Source organism: Leptosomus discolor, chromosome 1 (genome assembly GCF_034619465.1).
Source record: "Leptosomus discolor isolate bLepDis1 chromosome 1, bLepDis1.hap2, whole genome shotgun sequence".
Taxonomy (NCBI): domain Eukaryota; kingdom Metazoa; phylum Chordata; class Aves; order Leptosomiformes; family Leptosomidae; genus Leptosomus; species Leptosomus discolor.
This window is the reverse complement of record NC_141391.1, coordinates 178,579,651-178,604,595: the sequence shown is the minus strand read 5'-3', so window position 1 is coordinate 178,604,595 and position 24,945 is coordinate 178,579,651. Positions and strand designations below refer to the sequence as shown.

At 40.8% G+C, this 24,945-nt stretch overlaps 2 protein-coding genes across 2 annotated transcripts in view; one reads left to right on the top strand and one right to left on the bottom strand.

Annotated features, from left to right (window-relative positions):
- ZFC3H1 (zinc finger C3H1-type containing) overlaps nt 1-16,857 on the bottom strand; it is a 45,464-nt gene extending 28,607 nt beyond the window's left edge. The window contains exons 1-9 of the mRNA XM_086480242.1: nt 16,260-16,857; nt 11,920-12,339; nt 8,908-8,972; nt 8,448-8,646; nt 8,019-8,245; nt 6,314-6,437; nt 4,569-4,666; nt 1,147-1,350; nt 287-451 (exon numbers count right to left, since the gene is read on the bottom strand). Coding sequence (XP_086336368.1) covers nt 287-451; nt 1,147-1,350; nt 4,569-4,666; nt 6,314-6,437; nt 8,019-8,245; nt 8,448-8,646; nt 8,908-8,972; nt 11,920-12,339; nt 16,260-16,857 — 2,100 coding nt within the window. The remainder of the gene's footprint in view (nt 1-286; nt 452-1,146; nt 1,351-4,568; nt 4,667-6,313; nt 6,438-8,018; nt 8,246-8,447; nt 8,647-8,907; nt 8,973-11,919; nt 12,340-16,259) is intronic.
- Nucleotides 16,858-17,366: 509 nt separating this feature from the next.
- Nucleotides 17,367-22,014, top strand: THAP2 (THAP domain containing 2). The gene is given in 4 exon segments (XM_086461938.1): nt 17,367-17,555; nt 18,199-18,333; nt 21,764-21,869; nt 21,872-22,014. Coding segments are annotated over 4 exon segments (573 nt in total).
- The last annotated feature ends 2,931 nt before the right edge of the window (nt 22,015-24,945 follow it).

Here is a 24,945-nt window from a genome sequence, read left to right as displayed (position 1 = left end):
CTCAGCTACCATTGAACAGCATCCTTTAGTCTGTGCTGATCCAGAAAAGAAATTGAACTATAGCCTTTTAGTTCAGATGAGTGCTGGCATGTAAATTCCTACTTCAGTACCAAATTTCTTCTGTAAGAGCATATGGATTATCAAAGTTAGTAATAATTCAAATGTTTAACTGAAGATCCACCATTTTGTGCTGTATCACTAGAAAACCTTAAGTCTGCTGTTCACTTGAACTGAGGACAACTTCAACTCATACTGTTATTAATAAAAAGCACCAATATTTCCTTACTGTGATCACTGCTCGTGGAGGCCTCGGTACTCTAACAAACTTTGGTTTTTGTACCCGTGGCTGAGACACAGTATTAATACTGACAGCAGACAGATTGCTTCTTGGCACAGACTGCAGGTTATCTGGGACAGGAGGGGAAGGCGGACCACTGTTACTTGAAGTTTCCTAAGAAAATAAAACAAAAATACAGTCATAAAAATACACACTACACAGAGCTATTTTAAAAAGCATAAACATAAACGACATTGTTCCACACATGTATTGGAGCTTGGAATTGTGATTTAGGCAGACTACCCAAATTGGACAAATCTTGCAATTCTGCAATATTATCAAAAAGGCACACAAGTTATTCACTGGTCAACTGCAGGAGATCTGCGACCTTTTTCATGTGGTCAAAAAACAATCTAAATTTTCAAAGCCACAAACTTCGCTCCTCACTCAAAAACAAATCAAAACAACAAAATAGTTAACCTCTCCCAACTCCCTTTGCTAGAAAGTTGAAACAAAAGTTAAGTGTCTTGTTTTCTAACTGACAGCTGATAAACTTTTTTTTTTCAGGAAATAAAATCTCCATTCCCCTGAACATACTTGATTCTCCGTACTTTGAAGTCTTGCAATTCCTTCAGAAATAAAAGACAAGCTTCAATTTACAACTTAAAGTGTGTTCTGGGGTCACTTCTGTTTCGTTTTTTTTGGGGGGCAGAGGGTGATGGAAATTCAGATTTAATTTTTTTTTTTTTTGAAGTCATCACAAAGGCAGTGTAAAAAAAAAAACCTGTAATCCTCACTTAGCAGGTCACATTTACGTTTTGGTCAAGACTGCCATCTAGAGGTTTACACTGAAAAAGACAATGGAGTACCTCAGATCTGAAAGCTCGTTTGTTGGCTAGAGACTTGAGTAACTCTTCTCTCAAGAGCATCTCCTCTTCCTCTTCCTCATCGGCAAATGGAGGTTTTGGTGGCTGTTCAGGCTCTTCAGGGGGAAGAGGGGGAAGAGGTGGAGGCGGCTCAAGAGAAACACAAGAAATACCCTCCATGTAAAGCTGGCTCAAAGACGGTACAGGCTGAAATAAAAAGGAAAACAAGTATTTGACATGTGAAAGTTACTACTACTTTATGATTATTCAGCAGAGGTTGAGACTTAAATTATTTCACGGTTTAAAACTAATTCAAACTGCAGTGGATTCAGATCACTCTCAAAGGCTCCTGATAAAACAGTTTGAGTAATTACTCAAAGAAGGTAATGGAAACAATGAGGTTACGTTTGGGTAGTAGTAGTGCAGACATACAAACAAAACATAAATCAGAATTCAGAAGCAGAGACAGTCTAGCCACAGAAATACGGCTGACCGGATAGCTTCACGCTACTTGAGAAAAAAAAATTAGTCCTTGAACAATTTTATGAATTTGTCTTAGCTAAAAAAATTACAATTTCCCTTAGTTAAAAATTCCAAAGTCGTCATGGCAGGGAATGGCAACTTTCTACTGCTTTACTAAGAAGGGTAACAATCGTTCAATGAAGAAAAGTGGTGGGAAAAAACACATAATAATTCAATCTCCGTGTGGACTCTTAGGTGAGCAGACAGACAACATATAGTCAAAATTCACAAAGTCACAAAGGAGGACTGTGATGAGCTACATTTTTGGTTGTTTCCCCTCCCATGTTACAAGTCAGAAAATAAGTATAACTACATACATGGCCTAGAGATAAGAGGCAAAGTCGCCTTGCGCTAACAATTCCAATTCATTTTTCCTTACATGCTTCAGGCAACTTTTTGCTTTCTGTAATGAAACAGCATAGCTCTAACAATGAGGAGAAAATTTTAGTTCAATAGGGAGAACTTCCATTAAGCAGGAATTTTATCAGCCAAAAAACCAGCAGAAATAAAAAGTTTTAAAAAAAAACAACCGCAAGTCTATCAGATAGCTCAAGAGAATCACCAAACAGAGAACTGTATCAAATCCAGAATCTAAATTTAATCGTAACTTTAGTATTTGTCCTGCTTTCAGCTGGGATAGAGCCAATTTTTTCTTTTCTTAGTAGTTCGCTTCTTAGTAGCTAGAATAGCGACGTTTCGGATTCAGTACGGGATTTGGTATGAGAAGAATGCTGATAATATACTGATGTTTTCAGTTGTTGCTAGGAAATCAAGAACTTTTCAACTTCCCATGTTTTGCTGGTGTGCAGGTACACAAGAAGCTGGGAGGGAACATGGCCAGGACAGCTGACCTGAACTAGCCAAAGGGATATTCCGTAGCATAGGACGTCATGCTCAGTATATAAACTGGGGCAAGCTGGCTGGGGGGAGTGGATCTCTGCTCAGGCATCAGTCAGCAGGTGATGAGCAACTGTGTTGTCCATCACTTGTCCTTTTCTTTGGTTTCTTTACTTGTCTCTTTTCATTATATTCCTTTTCATTACAATTATTATTATTATCTTTTATTATTATATTTTATTTTCGTTACCTGCAGAAGGCAAAGGCAGAGAACAGCGGAATGAAGAACTGCCCACTGTAGGAGATCAGGTTCTAAACCAGCTAAGGAACCTGAAGCTGCACAAGTCCACGGGACTCGATGAGATGCATCCACAGGTCCTGAGGGAATTGGTGGATGAAGTGGTTAAGCCACTATCCATCATATTTAAGACACTGTGGCAGTCCAGCAAGGTTCCCACTGACTGGAAAAGGGGAAATATAACCCCCATTTTTAAAAAGGGGAAAAAGGAAGACCCAGGGAACTACATGCCAGTCAGTCTCACGTCTGTGCCTAGCAAGATAATGGAATGGATCCTCCTGGAAACTATGCTAAGGCACATGGAAAATAAGGAGGAGATTTGTGACAGCCAACATGGCTTCACTAAGGGCAAATCGTGCCTTACAAATTTGGTGACCTTCTACAATGGGGCTACAGCATTCGTGGATAGAGGGAGAGCAACTGACATCATCTACCTGGACTTGTGCAAAGCATTAGACACTGTCCCGCACTACACCCTTGTCTCTAAACTGGAAAGACACAGATTTGACAGATGGACCGCTCCGTGGGTCAGGAATTGGCTGGATGGTCACAAACAAAGAGTCACAATTAACAGCTCTATGTCTGAGTGGAGACCAGTGACAGGTGGAGTTCCTCAGTGGTCGGTATTGGGACCAGCACCATTTAACATCTTTTTCAGCCACACAGACAGGGGGATTGAGTGCACCCTCAGCAAGTTTGCCAACACCACCAAGCTGTGTGTTGCTGTCGACACGTTCACAGGAAGGGAGGCCATCCAGAGGAACCCTGTCAGACTTCTCTGCAAACCTCATGAAGTTCAACAAGGCCAAGTACAAGATGGGTCAAATCAATTCCAAGCACAGACACAGGCTGCGTGATGAGTGGATTAAGAGCAGCCCTGCAATGAAGGACTTGGGGGTGCTCCTGGATGAGAGACTGAATACAAGCCAGCAAAGCATGCTCACAGCCCAGAGAGCAAATTGCATCCTGGGCCGCATCAAGAGAAGTGTGGCGAGAAGGTCAAGGGAGGTGATTTTCCCCCTCTACTCTGCTCTTGTGAGACCCCACCTGCAGTACTGCATCCAGCTCTGGGGGCCTCAGAGTAAGACAGACATGGACATGCCTGAGCAAGTCCAGCAGAGGGTCACAAAGATGATCAGGGGGCTGGAGCACCTCCCCTGTGAGGACAGGCTGAGAGAGTTGGGGTTGTTCAGCCTGGAGAAGATAAGGCTCCAGGGAGACCTTCTAGTGGCTTTCCAGCACTTAAAGGGGGCCTGCAGAAAAGGTGGGGAGGGACTCCTTGTCAGGGAGTGCAGTGATAGGACGAGGGGTAATGGTTTCAAACTGAAAGAGGGGAGATTTCGATTAGATGTTAGGAAGAAGTTCTTTACTGTGAGAGTGGTGAGACATGGGTACAGGTTGCCCAGAGAAGCTGTGGCTGCCCCCTCCCTGGTAGTGTTCAAGGCCAGGTTGGATGGGGCTTGGAGCAACCTGGTCTAGTGGAAGGTGTCCCTGCTCATGGCAGGAGGCTTGGAACTGGGTGGTCTGTAAGGTCCCTTCCAACTCAAATCATTCCATGAGTCTATGATTAAACTGTTCTTATCTCAAGCCATAAGTGTGGCTTTTTTTCCAATCCTCCTCCCCAACCCACTGTGAGGCGGGAGGAGTGAGCGAGTAGCTGCATGGTGTTTAGTTGCTGGCTGAGGTTAAATCACAACAACATTAGAAATAAAATACAAACAAGAACTATCAACATTTTCAAAACCGAACTCCTTTCAAAGTTACTTACTGGAATTGGAGGTGGCAGTGGCAAGGAAATTGGTGGTACCGGAGGTGGGTAATACCCTATTGGACACTCAAAGAAAGGAGGCTGCACTGGAGAAGAAGCTGTAATAAAAAAAAAATGTTGAGCATAAGGAATCTGGCAGGCAACTACTAAACACCAGCTCATGCTTACACTTCAACTGATTCAACACAGCAAAAGCAGAAGACAAATGTTTTTACCATGCACCAATCTGAAAGGCAACACCAGACAGCACAGCGCATTTATTTCTTACACTTATGTATATAAGGAGTAGCTATCTGTCCTTTTTCTATTTTACATACGAAATGCAAGTACAGCCAAACAGTACTACTAAAGTAATGATACAGAATGGTTCAGCCCTCATATTTGATTTAATTCACAAGAATCTACCCTCTTAAACCAGGTATCTCACAGTCTCCTGATTACTGGCTACCAAAAATACAACACAAATAAGCAGACCAAGAGCACAGATGATACCGAATTCTGAAACACAAAACTAGAGCTTGAAATGCCTCATGAAGAGAAGATTCATGTAGCTGACATTCCAAAAACAGCAGGTGTAGTACTGTAGCAAACTAATTATAAGGAAGGCCAACAACAAAGGAAGAGAAAAAAAAACAGATGGAAGATGAAAAGCAAGAGAATAAAAACAGCCAATGAAGTAGGATGCTTAATGAATCCTTCTCAATACTCCACATGTTGAGATGGAACAAGGAAATTTGAATAACTGAAATGCACCTCAAACTCAGAGTCAATAAATTATTTAGGCTGAAAGAGACCTCAAAGACCTATTCCCCAGCACAGGTGCTCAAAGCAGGGCTGCCCCCAAAGCCAGGCTGCTAAGGACCTCATCCAGCCAAGTATATTTGAGGACGGAGATTTCACAATATTTCAAGTTAACCTGTCTTAGTGTTTGACCATCCTCTGCAAAAGTTTTCCCTTATATCTAACCAGAAATTATTTTGTCGCAATTTAACTGTGGCCCATTGTCCTTCCATTGCCGGAAGAGTTTGGCTCTGTCTTCTCTGTAACTGCCCACTAGTTAGCTGAAGACAGCAGCAAAAGCGTTCCTTAGCCTTATCTTCTCAACATAAACTCAGCTCTCTCAGTCCCTTCCCACAAATCAAGTGCTCCAGACTCCAATGAACTTTATGAAAAACAGGCCTGAAACAGTTTCCCTTAGTCAAAAAGGTCCTTTGCTAGACTCCTTCTAGTACATCACTATCATTCTCCTAATGTGAAACCAGAAAACTGATGCAGTCTCATCAGTGTTTAACAGCCCCCTTCAACAACTCACCCATTATAGTCACAGCGCTACAACCCAGGCTGCAGTTCGCCTTTATCACCCAAAGCCACACCGCTGACTCACATCTCACTTAATGGCCACTGGGACTCCCAGGACACTTTTTGCAAAGCTGCTGTCTATCCAGTCAATACCCTGGGGCCCTTACATCCTACCCAGCTGGTTGGGAATGTAAAAGCATAAAGTCCACAGTACTGCAATGAGGACAGTATAACATTGAAGACCTCTAAAATACCACTACAGCAGAGATTGAGAGGAGAGAGAGTCAGCATTAAAACAAGACAGAATTAGCCCACCTTAAAATGTTAGTTTTATAATTGCCATATCACAAAAGACAGACTTTCCTTCTAAAATGACAGCTCAGTTCCTACTTTTTAGATATTTCTACCAATCACCATAGAAAAAAAAAAAAGTCAGTCAGTCTTACCTGGAGAATTAGTTTCACTATCTGTATCCATAGCAACTTCATCATAATTATCATACTGATAAATGCCTCCTGCACTATCTGTAGACGGCTTATCGAAAGACCATCTCAAGTCCGTATCTGAAGACTAAACACACAAAAAGCGTATTTTATTTAGCTGGTCTTATGCTATTCTTCTAGAGAAAACCAATTAAAAGTAAATTTTAGAAGAGCAGGCCCTAATAATTTTGTCTTTGAATTGCTTTATAAATACAATTTACTTAGCTCGCACAAAAAGAGCAAACTGAAGATTACCTTTTGATCAAATCCATTGCAAATTAACACGCAGTTTTAAAACTTATTGGGGGGGGGGGTGGGGGGCAGCCAGCAGGGGCATGTCATGATACATAATGACTTAACAGGTATTTAAAAATTGGTTCTATGTACCTGGTAAACTGCTGTGGTTATACATTTATGAAACATTGACAGAGAATTAAATGTTATTTCTGTTAATCTGTCATTGCAATTACCAAGAACACTTGAACTACCCTTGTCAGAAACAACACGAAATTGCACAAGGGTCATCTTCACTATGACAAAAGCGTGTTCAGCTGAAACTTGTTCTAATGTCTCAGCTGGAAAATCCTTTTATTGTCCCAGAAGGAGCCACATACCACAGTGAAACATGCCCAGAGACTGTCAACTAATGAATCAAACTGTTTAAAGAATGCCTAACGCTATGTGGATGCCAATTAATGTTCAGTGAACACTGAAAACATGCAGAACAGTAAGTATGACTTCTTAGATTCCACAATTTGTATCTTTCAGAGGCATACAGCAGGCATTTTGGTAGCTTTTAGAACTTCTGCTGTTTACAGTTAAACACTTTTAACCTCAATTTTCCACTCATTATTATTATAAATGGGACTCTCCTGTAACATGACCTCAAATAGGGACTCCCAGTTCCCTTAGTTGCAGTTTCATTTCTCCTTACAGCATCAGTAGCTCCAAGCACTTGAAGCATCTAGCTGCAGCAGCTGTACTGCTTCCACGGTGAAAGAACCAACACTGAAGAAACACTGTCATTTCTTCTGTAATGTACCAGTGTTATAGAGACAGAGCAACAGTGATTCAAGTGCCTTTTGCAAACCTCAAGATGAGGGAATGAAAATAACCTAGAAGTGCAGCATGACAACCACTGAGGTAACTCCATTCCTTCATAAATTTGACACAATTCTGTCATCCCGTAATGAGGCTGAAGTAATTATCTTTTGTGTCTGAGCATATTTTGTACCTTGACAAATTAGAAAATAGTACAAAGAAACCAAACCCCAGATGACAGTTTGAAAGAAGCAAGCCCTTGAAGTTGTATGCACACAGAAAGTTAGAAAATGTGGAGACAAAACTGCAATCTAAGAGAAGAAAGCCAATAAAGTTTGGGTTGTGTTAAATTACAGACTGCTCTGATCACAACGTTCAAAGTATCTTGAGGAAAACGCTTTTATCACCGACTTGCAAATGTACAACTCATACAAAACTGATCCTACCAAACCCAACGGGAATGCCTGTCTAGCATGGGATTAAAACACTGTAAACACTGAAATACTTTGAGCTTTGCCTTTTTTTTTTTTTTAGGAGGTGTGGGGAAGAAGGGATGCAGAACCAGTGGGGGCAAGAGAGAAATCACTCGTGAATCCCGAATATGAACACCATGTAACAAATTTGTTACCCTGCTCCTTGATCTCCTCTTTCCTCCAACTAGCTTCATGAACCGATTGTACTGCTCTTCTTGATTTGAGAGGTCCCTAATTTTTCTGATTTCTTCTTCTCTCTTTCTTCTCTCCTCTTCCTCTTCTTGTTTCCTCTGGTCTTCCTCTTTCTGCCGCCTGTCTTGTTCCTTTTGCTGCTGCATCTTCTTTGATGTCTTTGTCTGTTGTTTCCTCAAAGCTTGCTTGGCTTTAAATAAAAAGATACGTGATTAACTCTACCTTACCTAAACGGTTCCCCCTAATCCTAGATTCTTCAAGAGCTTTCAGTAGATGTATGGGGTTTTAGAAGGATTAAAGGCTCACTGCCCACTGTTTCACATAACATACTATGTTTTCTATTTCAGAGGTCATGCCATTGATAGCCATTTCAGTAACATTAAACTTATTACCTGTAGCACTAGTTTTTTTTGTTGAATGTGCTTTTGTACTGGCTTTGACTTTCTGTGTTACACTTTTCGTTTTTGTTAATTTTTCCTTGCTTTCCTTCATCACCTGTTGTTCTTTTTGCTGCCATTTTTTACTAGCAGACTGAAGTGCAAGAAGCCTAAGTTGCAATTCAGACATCTCCTCCTCATCATCAAGCAGCTTCTTGAGAAGAAAAGAGAAGAAAGAGTAAGACAAAAAGTCAAGAAACATCATTTAATAACTAAATATTTTTTGAAAAAGTCTTTTGAAGTCTGTCCCTAAATTTTTTACCAAGAGAAAGCTTAAAAATCCTACTGTACTAGTAAGTGCAATTCCTTAAGAATGGACTGTTTCTATTACCAAAACATTTCCAGACTGCAATCTAGAAAAAGCCAGAGGATCATAATGCAATTATGCCTCATCTATGGACAAATACTTTCTTACCTTTTCAGATGTAAGATCTGAACTGCTAAGCTTTCGCACTGATGTTTGTTCTTTGTCTTCTGTACCTTCCAAAACAAAAGTACCATATTTTTGAGCGAGCTGTTTCTCATGAGACAGAGCTACATTAAAGTGATGTGCAGAATTTAATCCATACAAACATATTTTATCAGTATACATGCTACATAGTGTAAAACAGAATAGCAGTTGCATGTATAAGATTCCATTAACAAACACTAAAATAAACTTGGCATGTCTCATGAAATCCACATCATCATGAAGCCATAAGCCTAAGACAAGATTTGTTATTTTTTAAGAATTCTCTGTCATAAGGTCGACACACTTCCACATGAAGCAGAGAAAAACAGATTTGGAGACAAGGGGAAAAGACAGCTTCTTGCCATCTGTTTTATGCTACCATCTCGTATCAGCTGCTGTCCTGAGCATCTCAGATTCCACTGGCAGCTATTTTGAGTAACTGGTCAGTCTTCTGCAGAATTAAACACAAAGGCCCAAAGCTGCACTAAGAACACACTTGTTCCATTTCATGTAAAAAGAAAATAGAAGAGTTATTGTATGGAAAGTAATAGCAAATAGTAATGCTTTCCTCTAAATATTAAGATGGTGTCGCATTAATTTGTTAGACTGCCCAAAAGCCATATATCCATCTGATTATTATACAGTGTGTATATACATACACATTAACATATAATACACATAACGCTGTATATCATACTATTGCATAATTATAGCTACTAACTATTACCATAATTTATAGCAAAGCTATAATTACATAAAACTTACATATAACGACACATATATGTTTATCTGCATCAGAAGGAGGAAATAAACATTTGGAGAGAAGCTTGAAGATCTTTTCCTATATTGGCCTTTCTTCAAAGAGAGATTCTTTCCCACAATTCAAATTAGTAGAAAATAAGTCTGCACTTCATGCAGCTTTTACTCTTTCTAGCATTTTATGAAAAGTCACGTTTAGAAAGGTGCTGTTTAAAATATACCAAGACCCTATACCTAAACAAAAATGATACATGGCAAATACTGAAGGTCTTCCTGCTAGTACATGCATGCAGGCATTTCTTTAAAAGCACACATACAACACGAAGGAAAATAGTATCTAATAGCCATATGTACTCTAAAAGAAAACTGAAAAACGTTACTACACTAAGCAAAGATCCCATCATTCAGTTCACAGGACGGAAGTAGGGAGACACAGACAGGACAGTAGTTTGACGCAGACAGACATATGCAGGGACATACTACACAAACTAAAACGCTCTTTCAAAAACACAGGCAGAAGAGACTAATGGGCAACAAGGAAAGGAAAACAGGGAATAATGTAAAGCCTCTGCCAGAGCAGTTGGACTAAAGAGAGTTAATTCTAGAGACACAAACTTCCCTGAGTTTTAAGACAAGCTCTCCAACTGGATGAAGAAACATCCAGCACATCATTTAAAAATAAATATAATGGGAAAAACAAATTTTGCTGATTTCCTACTATATGCATAATCAAGGAGTATATATTCACTTGATACAGATGAACCTGCAATAACTCAAATCAGCTGGGTTTCTTTACTTTGTCTTACATTGTCATAAACAGCCACACACATCACCTATCTGCTTTCAGATCATTCTTATGTCATACATTTGAGTGGTGTACAAAGATTAAAATGCTCTTAATATGCATACTATAGCATCTATTTTCACTATCATATGAACTGTATTTTCAACTTCAGCGTTTCTAAGTTTTGAAGTTGGATTTTTTTTTTGAGACGATTTTGCTTTTTAAATAGTTCTTTTACTCCTGCCTTGCTATGTTCTCTTCCTGCAGGCTACTGATTTTACTTCTATAGTAAAGACCCATTGTTTTTCCTCACGTCTCCCATTAAAAACTACATTACCACTTAAAGAATAGCAGAACCTATTTTTTTCTTTTTTTTTATTAATGGGAAAGACATACAGGGAAAAAATACCTAGAATGAGATGATTTGACTACTAATCATCAGGCTTCTCTTTCAGTTTCTTTAAATTTGCATTTTGAAGATACAGATAAATCATTCTGACTTTCAATGCTCTCGTCCTACCCTTCTTCATAGTCCTATTAATTACTCACCTGTATTCCTAATCCATCCATTTACTACTTTGTCTCTTCCCACTCAAACTGATAGTTTCCACACACTGACAAATTAGCTGACATAACATGACATGTGATATCCACAAGCACACCCTCAATCACAGCAGACACTAGAACTAGATGAAGCCGCCCCAGAATAAGAAATTTAAGCTACCTGTCTTATTTCACTGCAGACTTAAAAAGTACGCTCAAGGACTTCTACCACAGGTCAGCTGGACATGCTAACCTGTTTCTAGCAAATTCATGCGTCTGAGCTATTGTGCTCTTTGCCCTGCAGTCGAGAACTACCTTGACAAGATACATATTCTACCCCTCAGCTACATGTCTTTCACAAATCCTTTCTATTTCTGGCCCATGATTTCTTCATTATTTGTGAATATCAATAATGACCAAAATAATTCTGGTGAAAACTTCTCATAAAGGTTTGTTACACCGAAGAAAAAAAATAACAAAGATGAAATGCAGAAAAAGACATCTCTAAACGTTACCTTTTCTGCTAAAAAAGCCCCCACATTTTGCTACTGCAAGAAACAAGGGTAAAACAGAAGGAAAATTTCCAGAGAAAGCCAATGGTTTCTGCTGTAACCAGCAACTAAAACCTTCGTCTTGTCCTCATGCCTTCTGCCAAACAGTTAGTCTAAGGGAAAAAAATCCCAAACCCCAAGAACATGCTTTCAAGCATGTTTATATGGAATTCCATACAACAGGAGTTAAGTACATTAAATCCATAACTTAAAAGGTTTAACAATTAAAATTAATTTAAAATAAATTTTAAATTAATATTTTAATTAAAGTAAAATTTCCCCTAACACCTAATAGATAGACAGATAATGGCAAGCAAAAAGAACTTTACAAGTATTTACCTTGGCCAGATTCTGTGACTTCCAATTTTTGTGATGACTGTTTTGTTCCTTCTTTGCCTTTTTTTAATCTACTCCTTTCAGCTGGAGTAGGCAGTTTTTGTCTGAGAGGTTTCAGTTCAAATGCCTGAAAGGCTATAACCGGATTTTTCTCCTCAGGAGATACTTCTTTTATAGCATCCGCTGTAATACTGTCATTTTCTACAGTTATTTGGTCCTCAGTGTCCACTGTTTTATCATCACCTTGTTGTTCATTTTCTTCCCTGTTGCTTAAAGCCAGTCTTTCATCTTTATTAATGCATTCAAGCTCTAACTGTATCTGCTTATACTTCAAGAGCAGATCCTCAAAACTTTCTTCCACAGAGTTTTCATTTTTAGAAGAGTAGTTCTGCTTTCTCGATGGCGATCTTCCAAAAGTTTTGGCTGAATTACTGGTCAAGAAAACTAAGACAAGAACATGTAATAACCTTAAAACAGTGGCAATATTACCACTGAAGACTAAGTTATGACAAACAGAACTTAAGATCATTCTCAGATATTTTAAATCTTACCTTAAGGCTAGCTTGAAAAAAATCCCTTATAAATAGAAGCAGCATGCAAAAGATGCTCCATTATTATATATTGGCAGCTTAAATAAACATTTTCTCAAACCAACAATTTGAAGTATTCTACTTATGATAGGAATTTCATTAATTGCTGAGAAGTCCTGTGTCTTGCTCACACCACCCTCCCAGACACAACAGCTTCAATGCTGAGAAGGTTCCCCACCACAAAGTCAGACTTCCACAAGAGTTCATAAGTCCCCATCTGACATTCTGAAAAAGTCAGGTTAAATTCATTCTCAGTCATTTTATCCTTTCATAAAATGCTGAGTCTAGCCACAGCAGAATTACACACTGCAGTAACTACAGCTCAAGAAACGAGGTAAGGCACAGAATAATAAATATCTTAAGGGAATTAAAAAAAGTGGCTAAAGACTTGCAATCAAAACATCCAAAAAACGCTTAAAGAGGATTGGGAATTACTAGTTACTCAGAAAAGGTTGTCCATGCATGCCCAAGGAATAGGTTTTCTTGACAACATGTTGTCCAAGGCAGGCAATGGAAACATTCTTAGGCAGTTGTACCCAGAATAAAGTTCTCACTATTAGAGGTTCACTTCTTACCTTAACCTGACACTTGAAAAGCTAAACTGTCCTGTAAAATAATCATGCTTGAGGGGAAGTCTTTTAGGATACCAAGTCAGGTTTGACTCGTTTGACTTTCAGTATCAACCCCGCTGTGATAACAGCTGACTCACACCCAGTTATGTGAAGCGCTTTTTCACCAACTTCATCTCTTAAAACAACAAATGGAGTAAAACTAAAAGCTAAAATAGGTGTCCCCTGAACACACACATACTGAATCCCGAGACAGATAACTATATTTGCCTTCTGCTCGCAATATACATCAATAACTCAAATGTTTCACTATGTTAACTTCTAGCATAAGCATGAAAAATCTTGGCATGTATCATACAAAAGCAACTTCCGTAATATCAGGAAATGTTTTGCTATACAACGCTTTCTCAAGCATCAGCACAAAAAGCAGAAACTAGTAAAGATAAACTATATAAAAACCAGAAGGCAATAGAACAATCTGTAAATATGCTGAAAATACTAAGAGCTGTGTACAGTATAACACCAAATTATATAATAAGCATATTTGCCAAATTCACTTCCAACACATTTCTACTTCCAAAATAACTACATTATTGATTTAGAGTCATAGAGAGTCTGAAGCTAATTTATAAAAATATGTCTAACTATTAGTTGACATCGAAATACTTCAATAGTTTCTAGAGTCACCTAGAGCTGTGTAACACCACAAAGCTTTGAGATGTTTTTGTGCTTGGGGTAACACAATTGCTAGAGCTCCCACAACAGTATTAAACAGAAATTGTGTTTCACATATGTAGAAAATTTTTTTATATGTGGTTCTACATGCAGAATGCAAGACTATGCGGAGTGCTCTAAGAGACAGACAGTCACGTACACATTAAAACAACAGTTACTTTTCAATCAACTCGAGAAACTTCATCCTACTACAACAACAACAAAAAAAAAAAAAGAGAGACCAACTGCAGAAACTGGAGGGTTAGGAGTGAAGAAAAGAGTACACTTTGAAGAGTTCAGAAGTCAACAGGAAGTCACATTTTGGTCCCACATTTTAGCCTCAAAATTCCACAGTTCTCTACGCAAAAATCTCTACAGAATGACTATCCAACAGCTTCACATTGAAGTTGCTGGGAATTAAAAGAGAAAAGCCTATTAAAAGCTAATACCCAGAGTAAAATAACAGGAATTCTTGAAGCGTTCCACCGTGTCATCTACTCCATTCATAGACATACAGCTACAAAGCACTGTGCAAAGCACTAGCTCTGAGGATAAAGAAAAAGTGTCATCTCTCTTTAGACACTTCACCATTTCATTTTCCTGGGGGAATGCCAAATACCACTCCAGGCCACAAGCCTCCTTGTACAAGTTGAGGTGAAGGTCTCTTCTGAATTCACATGCCCATGAACTATGCCCCTACTCCATTACTCTACTAGCAACAGGGAGGTACTGTAATATTTAAGAATACTGTACTATCAACTCCTTTAGGTGGCACAGATATGAAAAATACAGAAAAGAACTTACATTGAGAGAAAAATCATAGATCTTCCTTAACTATATGATCCATAAAGAACTGAACGTCACATATAAAGAGCAACAGTATTAGGACCTTCTCTAGCACGTTTAAACAGAAAAGTGCATCTTAAGTATCAGGGGATAAAAAGGCTCCCTCATTTTCTGGTTTTGGCTTGAAAACGGAATTATCAGTTTCTGAATGCTCTTTTAATCAAAAGGGAGGAGGAGACTCTACATCAGTATTAGTAAGCGCCAAAATGTCTGTTTAGGATGACCAATACCTTTGCCCTGCAAATTACTCATTATACAGAAAGTAACCATTTTCTGATACTTAAAGCAACACTGCAAATTAAGAGACTTAAAATCTATTTTCAGCACTAGAACGGTCTTACTGTACAACCTTGGGCAAACCACATCTTCACTCACTGCCTCTCAAGGTAAGATCCCTTAACGAAAAGTTCTTATGAAGACTTCAGTAACGCTATAACTTTACCAGATAGGATTAAATAAAAGCATTTCTTTATCACTAGTTTACATATTCCATCCATGTTCAAAAAAAAAATTACTGACATGGATAAATAATCTTGTATCTAAAAATAACACAAAGATCCAATGAGTAGCTTTCAAAGCCTTAGTGCTGGCACAAGTAGGAAAAATTCCTGCTCCTGAGATCAACCACCACAGTCAAGCAAACAACACGCATCCTTTGACTACTGGTATGGAGGACAATAAAACACTAAGATTCTGGATAATAGGTTTTAACCATTGTTTCTTTCATTCTGTGGTTTTTTTTACACTTGTCTACATTTTTAGTTAGGCAACAATGCAGTTACATCAAGTTTCAGTACCGGGCTGCCCCCAAGTTACACTTGACCTCAGTTCTTCATGTTTTTTTCTACAGCAAACTTGCAAAATGAGAGGAGCTTTTTCTATCACTTTTGCAGTTCCTGCTAAAAGGAGGAACTAATAGAACTCTTTATTAAAAGTCACCTAAGCAATTCTAAGAGCAATTAGTGGAGAACACCCTACAAGGAATGCTGGGTATGGCTTTATAGAGAAACAGAGCTCTCCTATGTTAGGCAAACTCCCATATAAACCACATTCTGTGCGTACAATCCCAGTCCAACTTAGGTTTAGCTTCAAAGTTAGCTTTAGCTAGATCTAACAGCCTCTGAAGGGCTGGCAGTAAAAATGAAAAACCACCGGATCCTTCATTGCCCAATAAGGGAAATTAACAAGCTTAGGGTTTTAGCTTTACAACCGTGACACTTTAATTACATCATTAAAACTCCCGCACCAAAGACTGACCCCACTTCACAATATTCGCACTTGGGGCTAGAAGAGCAGCCACCTGGGATCCAATCAACTACGGCTTTGTTTTAGGCTACACTTTTTCCCTACACAGGGCTGATCGGCCGGGTTGCAAGCCAGGTCACGGCAGTAATCCGGTTTACCAGCAACCTCTCCTTGAGAAGCAAGGCCCGCTACCCCAGCCAACCCCTGGCACTGGGACCTCCTTCTCCCGTTACCCCTACGGGAGGTCCCAGTGCCACAGCGGGAGGAAAAAGCGCCCCTTCCCAGGGCTTTGGGCCACGTAACGTGGCACTGACACACCCAGACCCACCCCAGCAGCGCTGCCTCCCCGCCTCCACTCCCTCTCACGTCTCAAGGATACATTTTCGAGGCGAGGGCTCCCTCCAGCCTTGGCTGCTGCTGAATCCGGCACCGCCTCCCCCTCCGGGCGGCCTCCCCGGAGGGTTGCCTCCCCGATCGCCGCCGCCTCGGCTCCTACCCCAGCGCCCTCCACCCCTGTAGGGCCGGCCTCGGAAGCGGAATCGGTCCAGGGCATTGTGGCTGCGCTCCCAGAAGGAGAGCCGGGGGCCCGTCTCGGAGTGCGAGCCCGACGGCATCCGCGACGCCGGCATGGGCGGCGGATGGGAGCGGAACGAGTCCTTGGGCCGATACCCGCCGTGGCCGTGCGGGTGCCCCATCTCCGGCGGGGGCTGGTGCCGCGAGCGGGGGAAGGGCCGGCCGGAGGAGGAGAGGGAGATGCCCCCGCGGAGGCCGGGAGGCGGCCTGCGCCTCGAGTAGGGCCTGCTGCTGACGAGGCCACCGCCGGGCTCGGAGCCGCCACCGCCGGGCCCGAAGCCGTTGTTATCATCGTCGCTGATTTCGCCGTCTTCCAGCTCGCCTTCTTCCTTCGGGGAAAGCCCGCTAGGATCCAGCGCCGCCTCCGCAGGCGCGGCCGCCGCTGCCGCCTCCGCGGCCGCCATGGGGCCCAGGCCAACGGTCTCGGCGCGGCACAGCGCGGCCGCCCCGCCCGCTCGCTCGGCCGCTTTCGCTTCCTGCGCAGGGCGGCCCCGCGCCGCGCCCCCTCCCTCCCTCCCTCCCTCCCTCCCCCCGGCCCTGCCCCCGCCCGGCGGGCTCTCGCGAGACCACGCCCCGCCCCTTCTGCCCGCGAGGCGAAGGGAGGTGCGGCGCGTAAAGGAAGGGAAGAGGGGAAACCCCGGGCACGGGGCGTTCTGGGTAATGTATTTCCCACCTCGGGGAGGCCGTATAAGGCAGGGGGCGGGGAAATTTGGTGTCTCAGCCTATAGCGGGGCGGCGGGGAGGGGCGGACGCCAATGGGGGTTCGACCCGCCATGTTGGTAAAGGAGGCGAGCGGCGAGGCCGCCATCTTGTTGGAGGGAAGCGAGCGGCCTGGGGAAGGAGCGTGGTCAGGCGGTGCCGAGCGTGTGCGTGGCGGCGGCGGGCCGCGCTGCTGTCCGCCACAAGCGTGTCCATGGCAACGTGCCTCGGCACCGCCCGGCGCTGCGCCGACCGTGGCGCTCTCGGGGGGTGCGGGTCCTGCGGGGAGCTGCTAGACCCTCAGCGCCATCGGTCGGGCTGGTGTCCTGCTGCCCCGCCAAATGGCGCGCAGGCTCCTAAAGAAGGCGAAGGGGCGGGTGTTGTGGCCCTGCCCCGCGCCCTGGTAGGCACCATTAACGCGCCAGGTCCCTCCCAGTAGCTAAACTGCTGTTAAAATTTTTAAGAAGGAGGTTTCCGGGAAGCTCTCCCGGCCTGTAATTGCTTTGGAGTTCCGATTGGCCCTAATGGCTTCTGTGGCAAGAGTGAAAAGCGAGCATCGGTTTAAGCAATTACATAAACCCCGTAAATCATTTGTTTCAATTTCACTTCTCTGAGTATTCTGGTGCTACATCGTTGTCTGTTCAGTGACTCCATGCCCTACCAGGGTGTTGTCAGGTGAGCAGTGACAGCTTTGTTGGGCAGGAGGAGAACCCTTGCTGGAAATAAAACCTTCCAGCCTTTCTAGGGCAAATTGGTGTCTCCTGGAAAACTCACAAAACTTTACCTTTAAACTTCTAGCACAGGCCCTGAGAGTTTCTTTGCAATGATCATGCATGCTAAATGTCTTTGCAGACTTGCCATGGTTCTCAAACTTGGAGAAAGACTCCTGCCTTTCTGCTTTTCCTGAGGGTGCATTATAGTGAGTTTATTTTTTCAGTGAATAATGTGCTATGAAAGCACAAGTGCCAAAAATAAAACTCAGTATCATGGTAGTATTTTCTTAGTTGCCTTTCACTCTAAATTTTCTTTAGATCCAACAAGAATAGGGGGAGTGGATAATGTATATGCATTGTAAAGTCCAAAATGTTGTGCCAAACAAGCTTACTTTTCTTTGCTCAAAATACTTTGCATTGTCTTGTTTTGACCTAACTGGACAAACTACATAACTTAGAATAGATACAGTTCCAATGACTTGACTTCATAACTCAGGGTAGAGTAATGGAATGTGTATATCATATACTAATTTTCCCTAAATTTCTTCTGCTTAAAACACTGTGGATTCTATTAAGATAGTTACAAGGAAGAATCAAGCAAGTAAAATGTTCATTTTTTTTTTTAATAGGTATCCATCATACTACAGTACTATGTTATTTGCGTCAGTTCTTCTATTCAAATGGGTGTTATCTCTAGAAATCATACATCATTGTTGGCTTATACTATTTTACATATCCCACAGTACTAAAAACATCTGCAAGTATGCCACAGGACCTACTGAAAACTTTCTGAATTAGCAGCTGGAGGTCAGGCAGGTTTCTTAAACGGTGCTAGGTGCCTGCGTCCGTGTCTGAGATGTGATCCGCTGTAGTTACAGAGAAGTTTCCGTATCACCACATCTAAGCTGCAGAATGTTCCCTCCCAGCAGACATTTGCGTACTTGAGCATCCCAGAGCTTTGCACGTACCTGGTTCTGGTTTCCTTTGTACAGTTACCTTTATTTCTAACTGTTTTCACACACCAGTAGGAAATTAGTATCAGCATCTTCTAGAGTGGGAAGGGAAATGTTTATAGAAGTGTAAAGTACTGACAAAAAAAGCAGCAGCTCTATGGAAAATTAACCTGATGTGGGTATTCCCACTCTATTGATTGTTGCTGTATGTTTGCCTATAGTTCATCCAGCAAGTCTGTTGAATTTATTCAACAATGCTATATGGTCTGTATTACAAATTTCTAGCTGAGATACTTAGCCATCTGCAAGACACTGAGAATCTTCCAGTGGTTTTGCATATCCTGTGGTATCATATGTCCCTTCTTTTCTTTCAGTCGTCTGATACTGCCTGCTTTTTTTCTCTTGTCCATTGTTATCAGGCAAGTAATTTTAAGCCTAAATTTTCAGGAAGAAGCAGATTTATCAACTATTCATCATTATTAATAAACAGGGAAATTGACAGTGTTGAATTCTCATCTGAAAATGGAATAAAATGGCATGTGTAAAAAAAAATGTGTTAATCTGATGGTTTTGGTATCTACACATTTGAGCAAGAGGCCAGAAACATTTGAAAACTGTGAGGGAGCTGCCATTCAAAGAGAAAACATTAAGAAACTTCCTTGCTTGTGGCATGGGTAATACATGAAAAATTTTTTGTGCAGTTTCATTACAATGTGCAAATTTAAGACAAAAAATAAAGAAATTTTATCCTAGCTGCATTTGGCTTCATGCCTTTGAAAGAAATGATATAGCTGCTGGAGAACAAATTTTTGTGTTAAATACTGAATATTTTTTCAGTAAAGTACAAACAGAATAATTGAAAATATAAAAAAGCATGTGTCTTAATAGTGGAGCACAAAATTTGATTTATTCTTTTATCACATTCCCTGATATTACCTGCACCTCTAGACATGGCCAAAAAAGCACTGGAGAAGTAGCATCTTTGTGAAAACGTGCTTGAATTACTAGAATTTGTGTACATAAGCAGCTAAGACTCCTGGAACTAAAAGATACTTTGAAGATCTCTTCCCGTGACTCGGTAACAGTTTCCATATTTAAACATAAATACCAAAGGTCACAGGGTGGTTACACAGCTTTAATGCAACTAAGACTTATTTGCATGTGTTACAAATGTGAACTATGACCATTAGTGTGGCTGTCCTAATCCTAGCAGTATTATATCTGTTAAAGTTTTAAATATCCCTGACATAAAAAATTACCATATTCTCATTTTTTCATGATATGTGTCTCAAGCTTTTTACCCGGAGCTGAAAAACAATACTGGAGTTAATGGTCTCAGTGACGTTTTTGCTTTAGGTGACCTCATTTCTGGTCCACAAAACATTAAAAAAATAAATTTTCAAAGTTTGAGGTAGAAAATTTGTAACGTGTTTACCACATAAATTAGATTAAATGATTACAAGTAAAATGGAGTCTTCTTTTTCAGAAGCACAATCTGACTGGGCCACATTTCAGAATATAAAAGATGTTCGATACTGTTTGGTACTAATCATGTTTGGTTGAGGCTAATTACATGATTACTTGTGTTCCATTCCTGCTTTGTGATTGTCAATTACGATTGTCTGATACCAACACAAGACTTAATCTAGCCAAGTTTAAGCTTAATTCACTTCACATTAAATTGAAACTTGTATTGGTGTATTTGGTCTGGCTGGGATGGAGTTTCTTCATCGCAGCCCATACGGCGCTGGGTTTCGGGTCTGGGGCTAGAACAGCGTAGGTAACGTACCAGTGTTTCGGCTGTGGCTGAACCCTGCCTGCGCAGCCTCAGGGCTCGCTCTTTTCGCCACTCTGCCCACGCCCCCACGAGTGGGCTGGGGTGGGCAGGAGATGGGGAGGGGACACAGCCAGGACAGCTGACCCAGACCAGCCAAAGGGATGTTCCACACCATGTAACCTCGTGCTCAGCGATAAAAACCAGTAGGGGAAGAAGAAGGATGGTGGGGGAGTTGTCTTCTCAGCTGACCGTTGCTCAAAGACCGGCTGGGCCTCGGCCTGCTTGTGGGAGGTGGCAAGTGATTCCCTTTGCCATGCTTGGTTTTTCTCTCTTTACCTCACCTATTAACCTGTTTTTTATCTCAATCCATGAGTTTTCTTGCTTTTCTTACTCCTATTTAGCCCCCCCTCCCCGTCCCGCTGGTGGGTGGAAGTGAGTGAGCGGCAGTGTGGGTGCTTACCTGCTGGCAAGGGCCAACCCAGCGCAGCTGGGTACGCAAACTAGACGCATGACCTATACATGTGCTACTAGTCAGTGCTTAGTCATGCTCCCTGGTTTTTCCCACACAAACTTCCGACAGGCTGAACTGTAGTAACTGTTACAAGGTTCTACAATAAACCCTTCTGAAACTAAGAGACTTCAGTGACTTTGTTTGTTTGTTTTCTTCTCGTTATTCAAACAATTATGATTTTAAACACAATGGACTCTAAATAATGAGGATTTTTTTTTTCCTAATCAAGAAAACATGTAGCAGTTAAATGTTGAAAAACTGGGGAAATGGAGAGGACAAAGTATGTGACTGTGAAATGCTTCATCATACGTTCCGGAGGGGTCAAAGTTTACAATGAAGGCATTCCACAGAAATAGTTGAACACTGTATAGATTGTATTTGAATTTCTGAGAATTATGTTCGGTTAATACATAATTTGACACCATGCAAGTTGCACAATTTCACATCACTTTGTTGTTCTGTTTCCTAACTCACTACTACTGGTTTTTTTCCAGGGTTTTTTTGTTGTGGGGTTTTGTTTGTTTTCTTTTTAAACAGAAACCTGTGTGAAATCTTCCTAAGAAGAAAGAGGTTTATATCTAAGAAGGAACATCCAACTTGAAAATAAACATCAAGTGTAAATAAGTTCTTACTGAACACAGTTAATGCCTTCAAAACCCATATGAAAGTAAAAAGAAGTAAAAATTAGAGGAGTGAGTAAGATTGAGAAAAAGAATGAAGAATTACATTCAAACAGCAGGCAGAGGTGCACAACGATAGATCAAAATACTTGCCTCATCAGAAGCTTAAAATCAAATATTTCACCAGAAGATGTATCTAAGCAAATTATATTAAGTGCCTTAAGGAGTCTTGCCTTGGATGAATGAGAAATACAAGATAAAAATATGAGATATTTATATGAGATATGAGACTAAAATGAGATATTTTGCAGAAGGCTATTTATAAAAGCTTTTCAAATCAAGAAGTAGTCTGTAATCTTTGGTATATATGCTGAGTTAATGCTAAAATAGGAATCAGTCACATTGATCTCCTCTCAAACATTCACTCAGTGATGAGAAAAAGGGTTTAGTTGTTCAGTGCTAATGAAGACTTCTTTAAAATCTGGAAGGTGTTAAAATGTGATTTTAGGTTTTCACCTCAGGTAATAATAGTGTCTGATGTAAGAGCTGGTTCTGTGAGTTCAGTTTTTCCAAATTACATACAAGAAGCTTTTCTTCTTTTGGAATAGGCTTTATTTTTAGGAACGTAAAATAATTGCTGCAGATAACTTCAGGTGGAACACTCTTACTCAAATAGCAGTTAGCTGCCTCCTGTTAGATGTTGCTAAAAAGCATGGCAGTTCCTCTAGGGAACCTCAGCGCCCTTTCCTTGATTCCCCAGAGATTTACAACTGAGGATCCTGTGTCAGTACTTGAGACTACACAAGCCTCTCTGTAAGGACTCATAGAAACGAATGGCGTGTTGGGGAGGTGTAAGCAAGCAAGGTCAGAAACTGAACAATAGACCTCGTGCCCTCTTTAAGGCAAAGAAGACTGTAGGCTTTTTCTGTTGAGTTTGTATTGTGCTTGAAGCTTGTACTCGTATTGTACTTGCACATTTAGCCCAAGGTTAACCCCAAAGACTCTGGTGAGTGTAATGCTTTTTTTGCCCTTTGATGGGATGATTGGTCTTCCTTAATTCTTCAAATTGTGTACATGGTTGATCAAAATAAAGAACTAGAAAGACCTTGTAATGTTTTCCTTTCATTTCTGATTCTACCATATGCATGTATTTTTGCTAATCAAAAATATCTTCAAGTTTGAGTCCTCTTCAGATAAAAGGCTGTCTTTATTTACAGTATGTGGATGCTACAGCCAATTTATGTTAGATATTTAACAGATCAAATGTCTGTGATAATTTTTTACACGTTGATAGGTATGCAAGTACATATATAGATGATTTTTAAGTGCAACACTTTCCCATTATTTTGATATTTTCATGTTTTTCCTAAATGCTTTTAAAATACTTAAAATATTCCTTAAAATAGAAAATCTGAAACTAAGGGCTCAAATTAGCATGATTTAAAATAATATAAGCAATTGTACCTTTTCTGTTTGGCAGGTAAATACTGCCATGAGTTGGGTTGCACACAGAACGTTGGAAGGAGAAAGAAGTGAAAAAATAAACCTCACATTAATTTCATGAGCTTTTTTTTTTTTCTGATGAGGTGGGTGAAACTATAGCATTTTTATCTATATCAAGGTACAATACTTTTCTTTTTTGTTAAAAACACTTTAGAAACATCGAGAAGCAATATCCTATCATATCCTGCAGTTTTTCTCAGTGCTTAAAATTCCTCAATATAAACATTTTTAAAGTAGTATTTCCTATGGCGTATATTCAGAGCAGAGGATAATGGAATTGGTCTTGGACACAGGTCACAAGTTAGTTGTTGCAACAATAAAAGGAGTCTTTATTAAACATCTTTTGGGAGGGAGGGAATGAAGGGTTACAAGGGGGTGCTTGTTTATTTGTACTGGTCACAGAGTCGAGCTGTTGGAGACACAGGGGATAACACTAATAAATCCTCCTTTTTGACCAGGAAAGAAAGTTTTCTTCAGCTTCACCTGCCCTTCAGAACTGTGAGTATTTCTGGGTGACTGAGACTGTATTTTGTTAGCTAGGAAATACATGGCTTGTCATCTCGCTTTATGTGAATTCAACATATTACTTAAGTAGTAATTTCTCAAGTGCAAATACTGCAGAATTTATGACCCCACTTCTCGTGTATTTTGACAAAATGCTGTTCAATTAAACCAGTTTCACTGGTGTTGCATTGTATTTGGTTTACATGGCAAGGTTCTGGTAGCGGGAGGGGGGCTGCAGGGGTGGCTTCTGGGAGAAGATACCAGAAGCTGTCCCCATGGCAGACAGAGCCAGTTTCAGCCAGCTCCAAGAGGGACCTGCCACTGGCCAAAGCTGGGTGATGTTGGTAGCACCTCTGTGATAACGTATGTAAGAAAGGGTTCCAGTTACTGAGTTGTTTTGCTTTGGCTGCCTCCTTTTTAATGTGTTCACTCAAATCAGGAATAGTTTCAGAATTGTCTGGGATAGAGATAAAACACTATTTTCCAATTAAGGTGGATATTTTACCCTTACGAGCCAGCATGAAGTCAAGTGTTAACCTGTTTTGAAGGGCGATTGTACAGATAGTGGTGATTTCAGTCGTTATCTGGTAAGAAGACTCTGCAGTGTTGTTACCAATTTGCTTTAAATAATAGCTAATCAACTGGGTTTTTTTACATACTACATGCCACCTCATACATGGGAAGCATAATAGTCCCAGATTTTTCAGGCTCTGAGATAGCTTGCCTTTTCTGAGAATAGGCAGGGGGGAGAGACAACAAGTACTGAACAGCTGGGGTGATATACCCAATATAACATGATCCAAACCAGTCTGGTCGGAGCCACAGGTATGCTGATGTACCACGAATTAAATAGGCTTCCAAGGAAGTATGTATAGAAGATGATGTCAGCATTACAGTTTTGTGAGTTACCAAATAAACATTTAGTATCATTCTGACAATTAATAGTTTTGGTACAATTACTCTGTCCCATGTAGCATGTTGCATTTGCTTTCAAGTAGCAAGTGTTCCTAGGAGCAACTAATCCCATGTGGTGGGTAGGAGTTTGTCCTGGTTTCAGCTGGGATAGAGTTAATTTTCTTCCTAGTGGCTGCTACAGAGCTGTGTTTCGGATTTAGTATGAGAATAATGTTGATAACACACTGATGTTTTAGTTGTTGCTAAGTAGCACTTATTCTAAGTCAAAGACCTTTCAGTTTCCCATGCTCTGCCAGT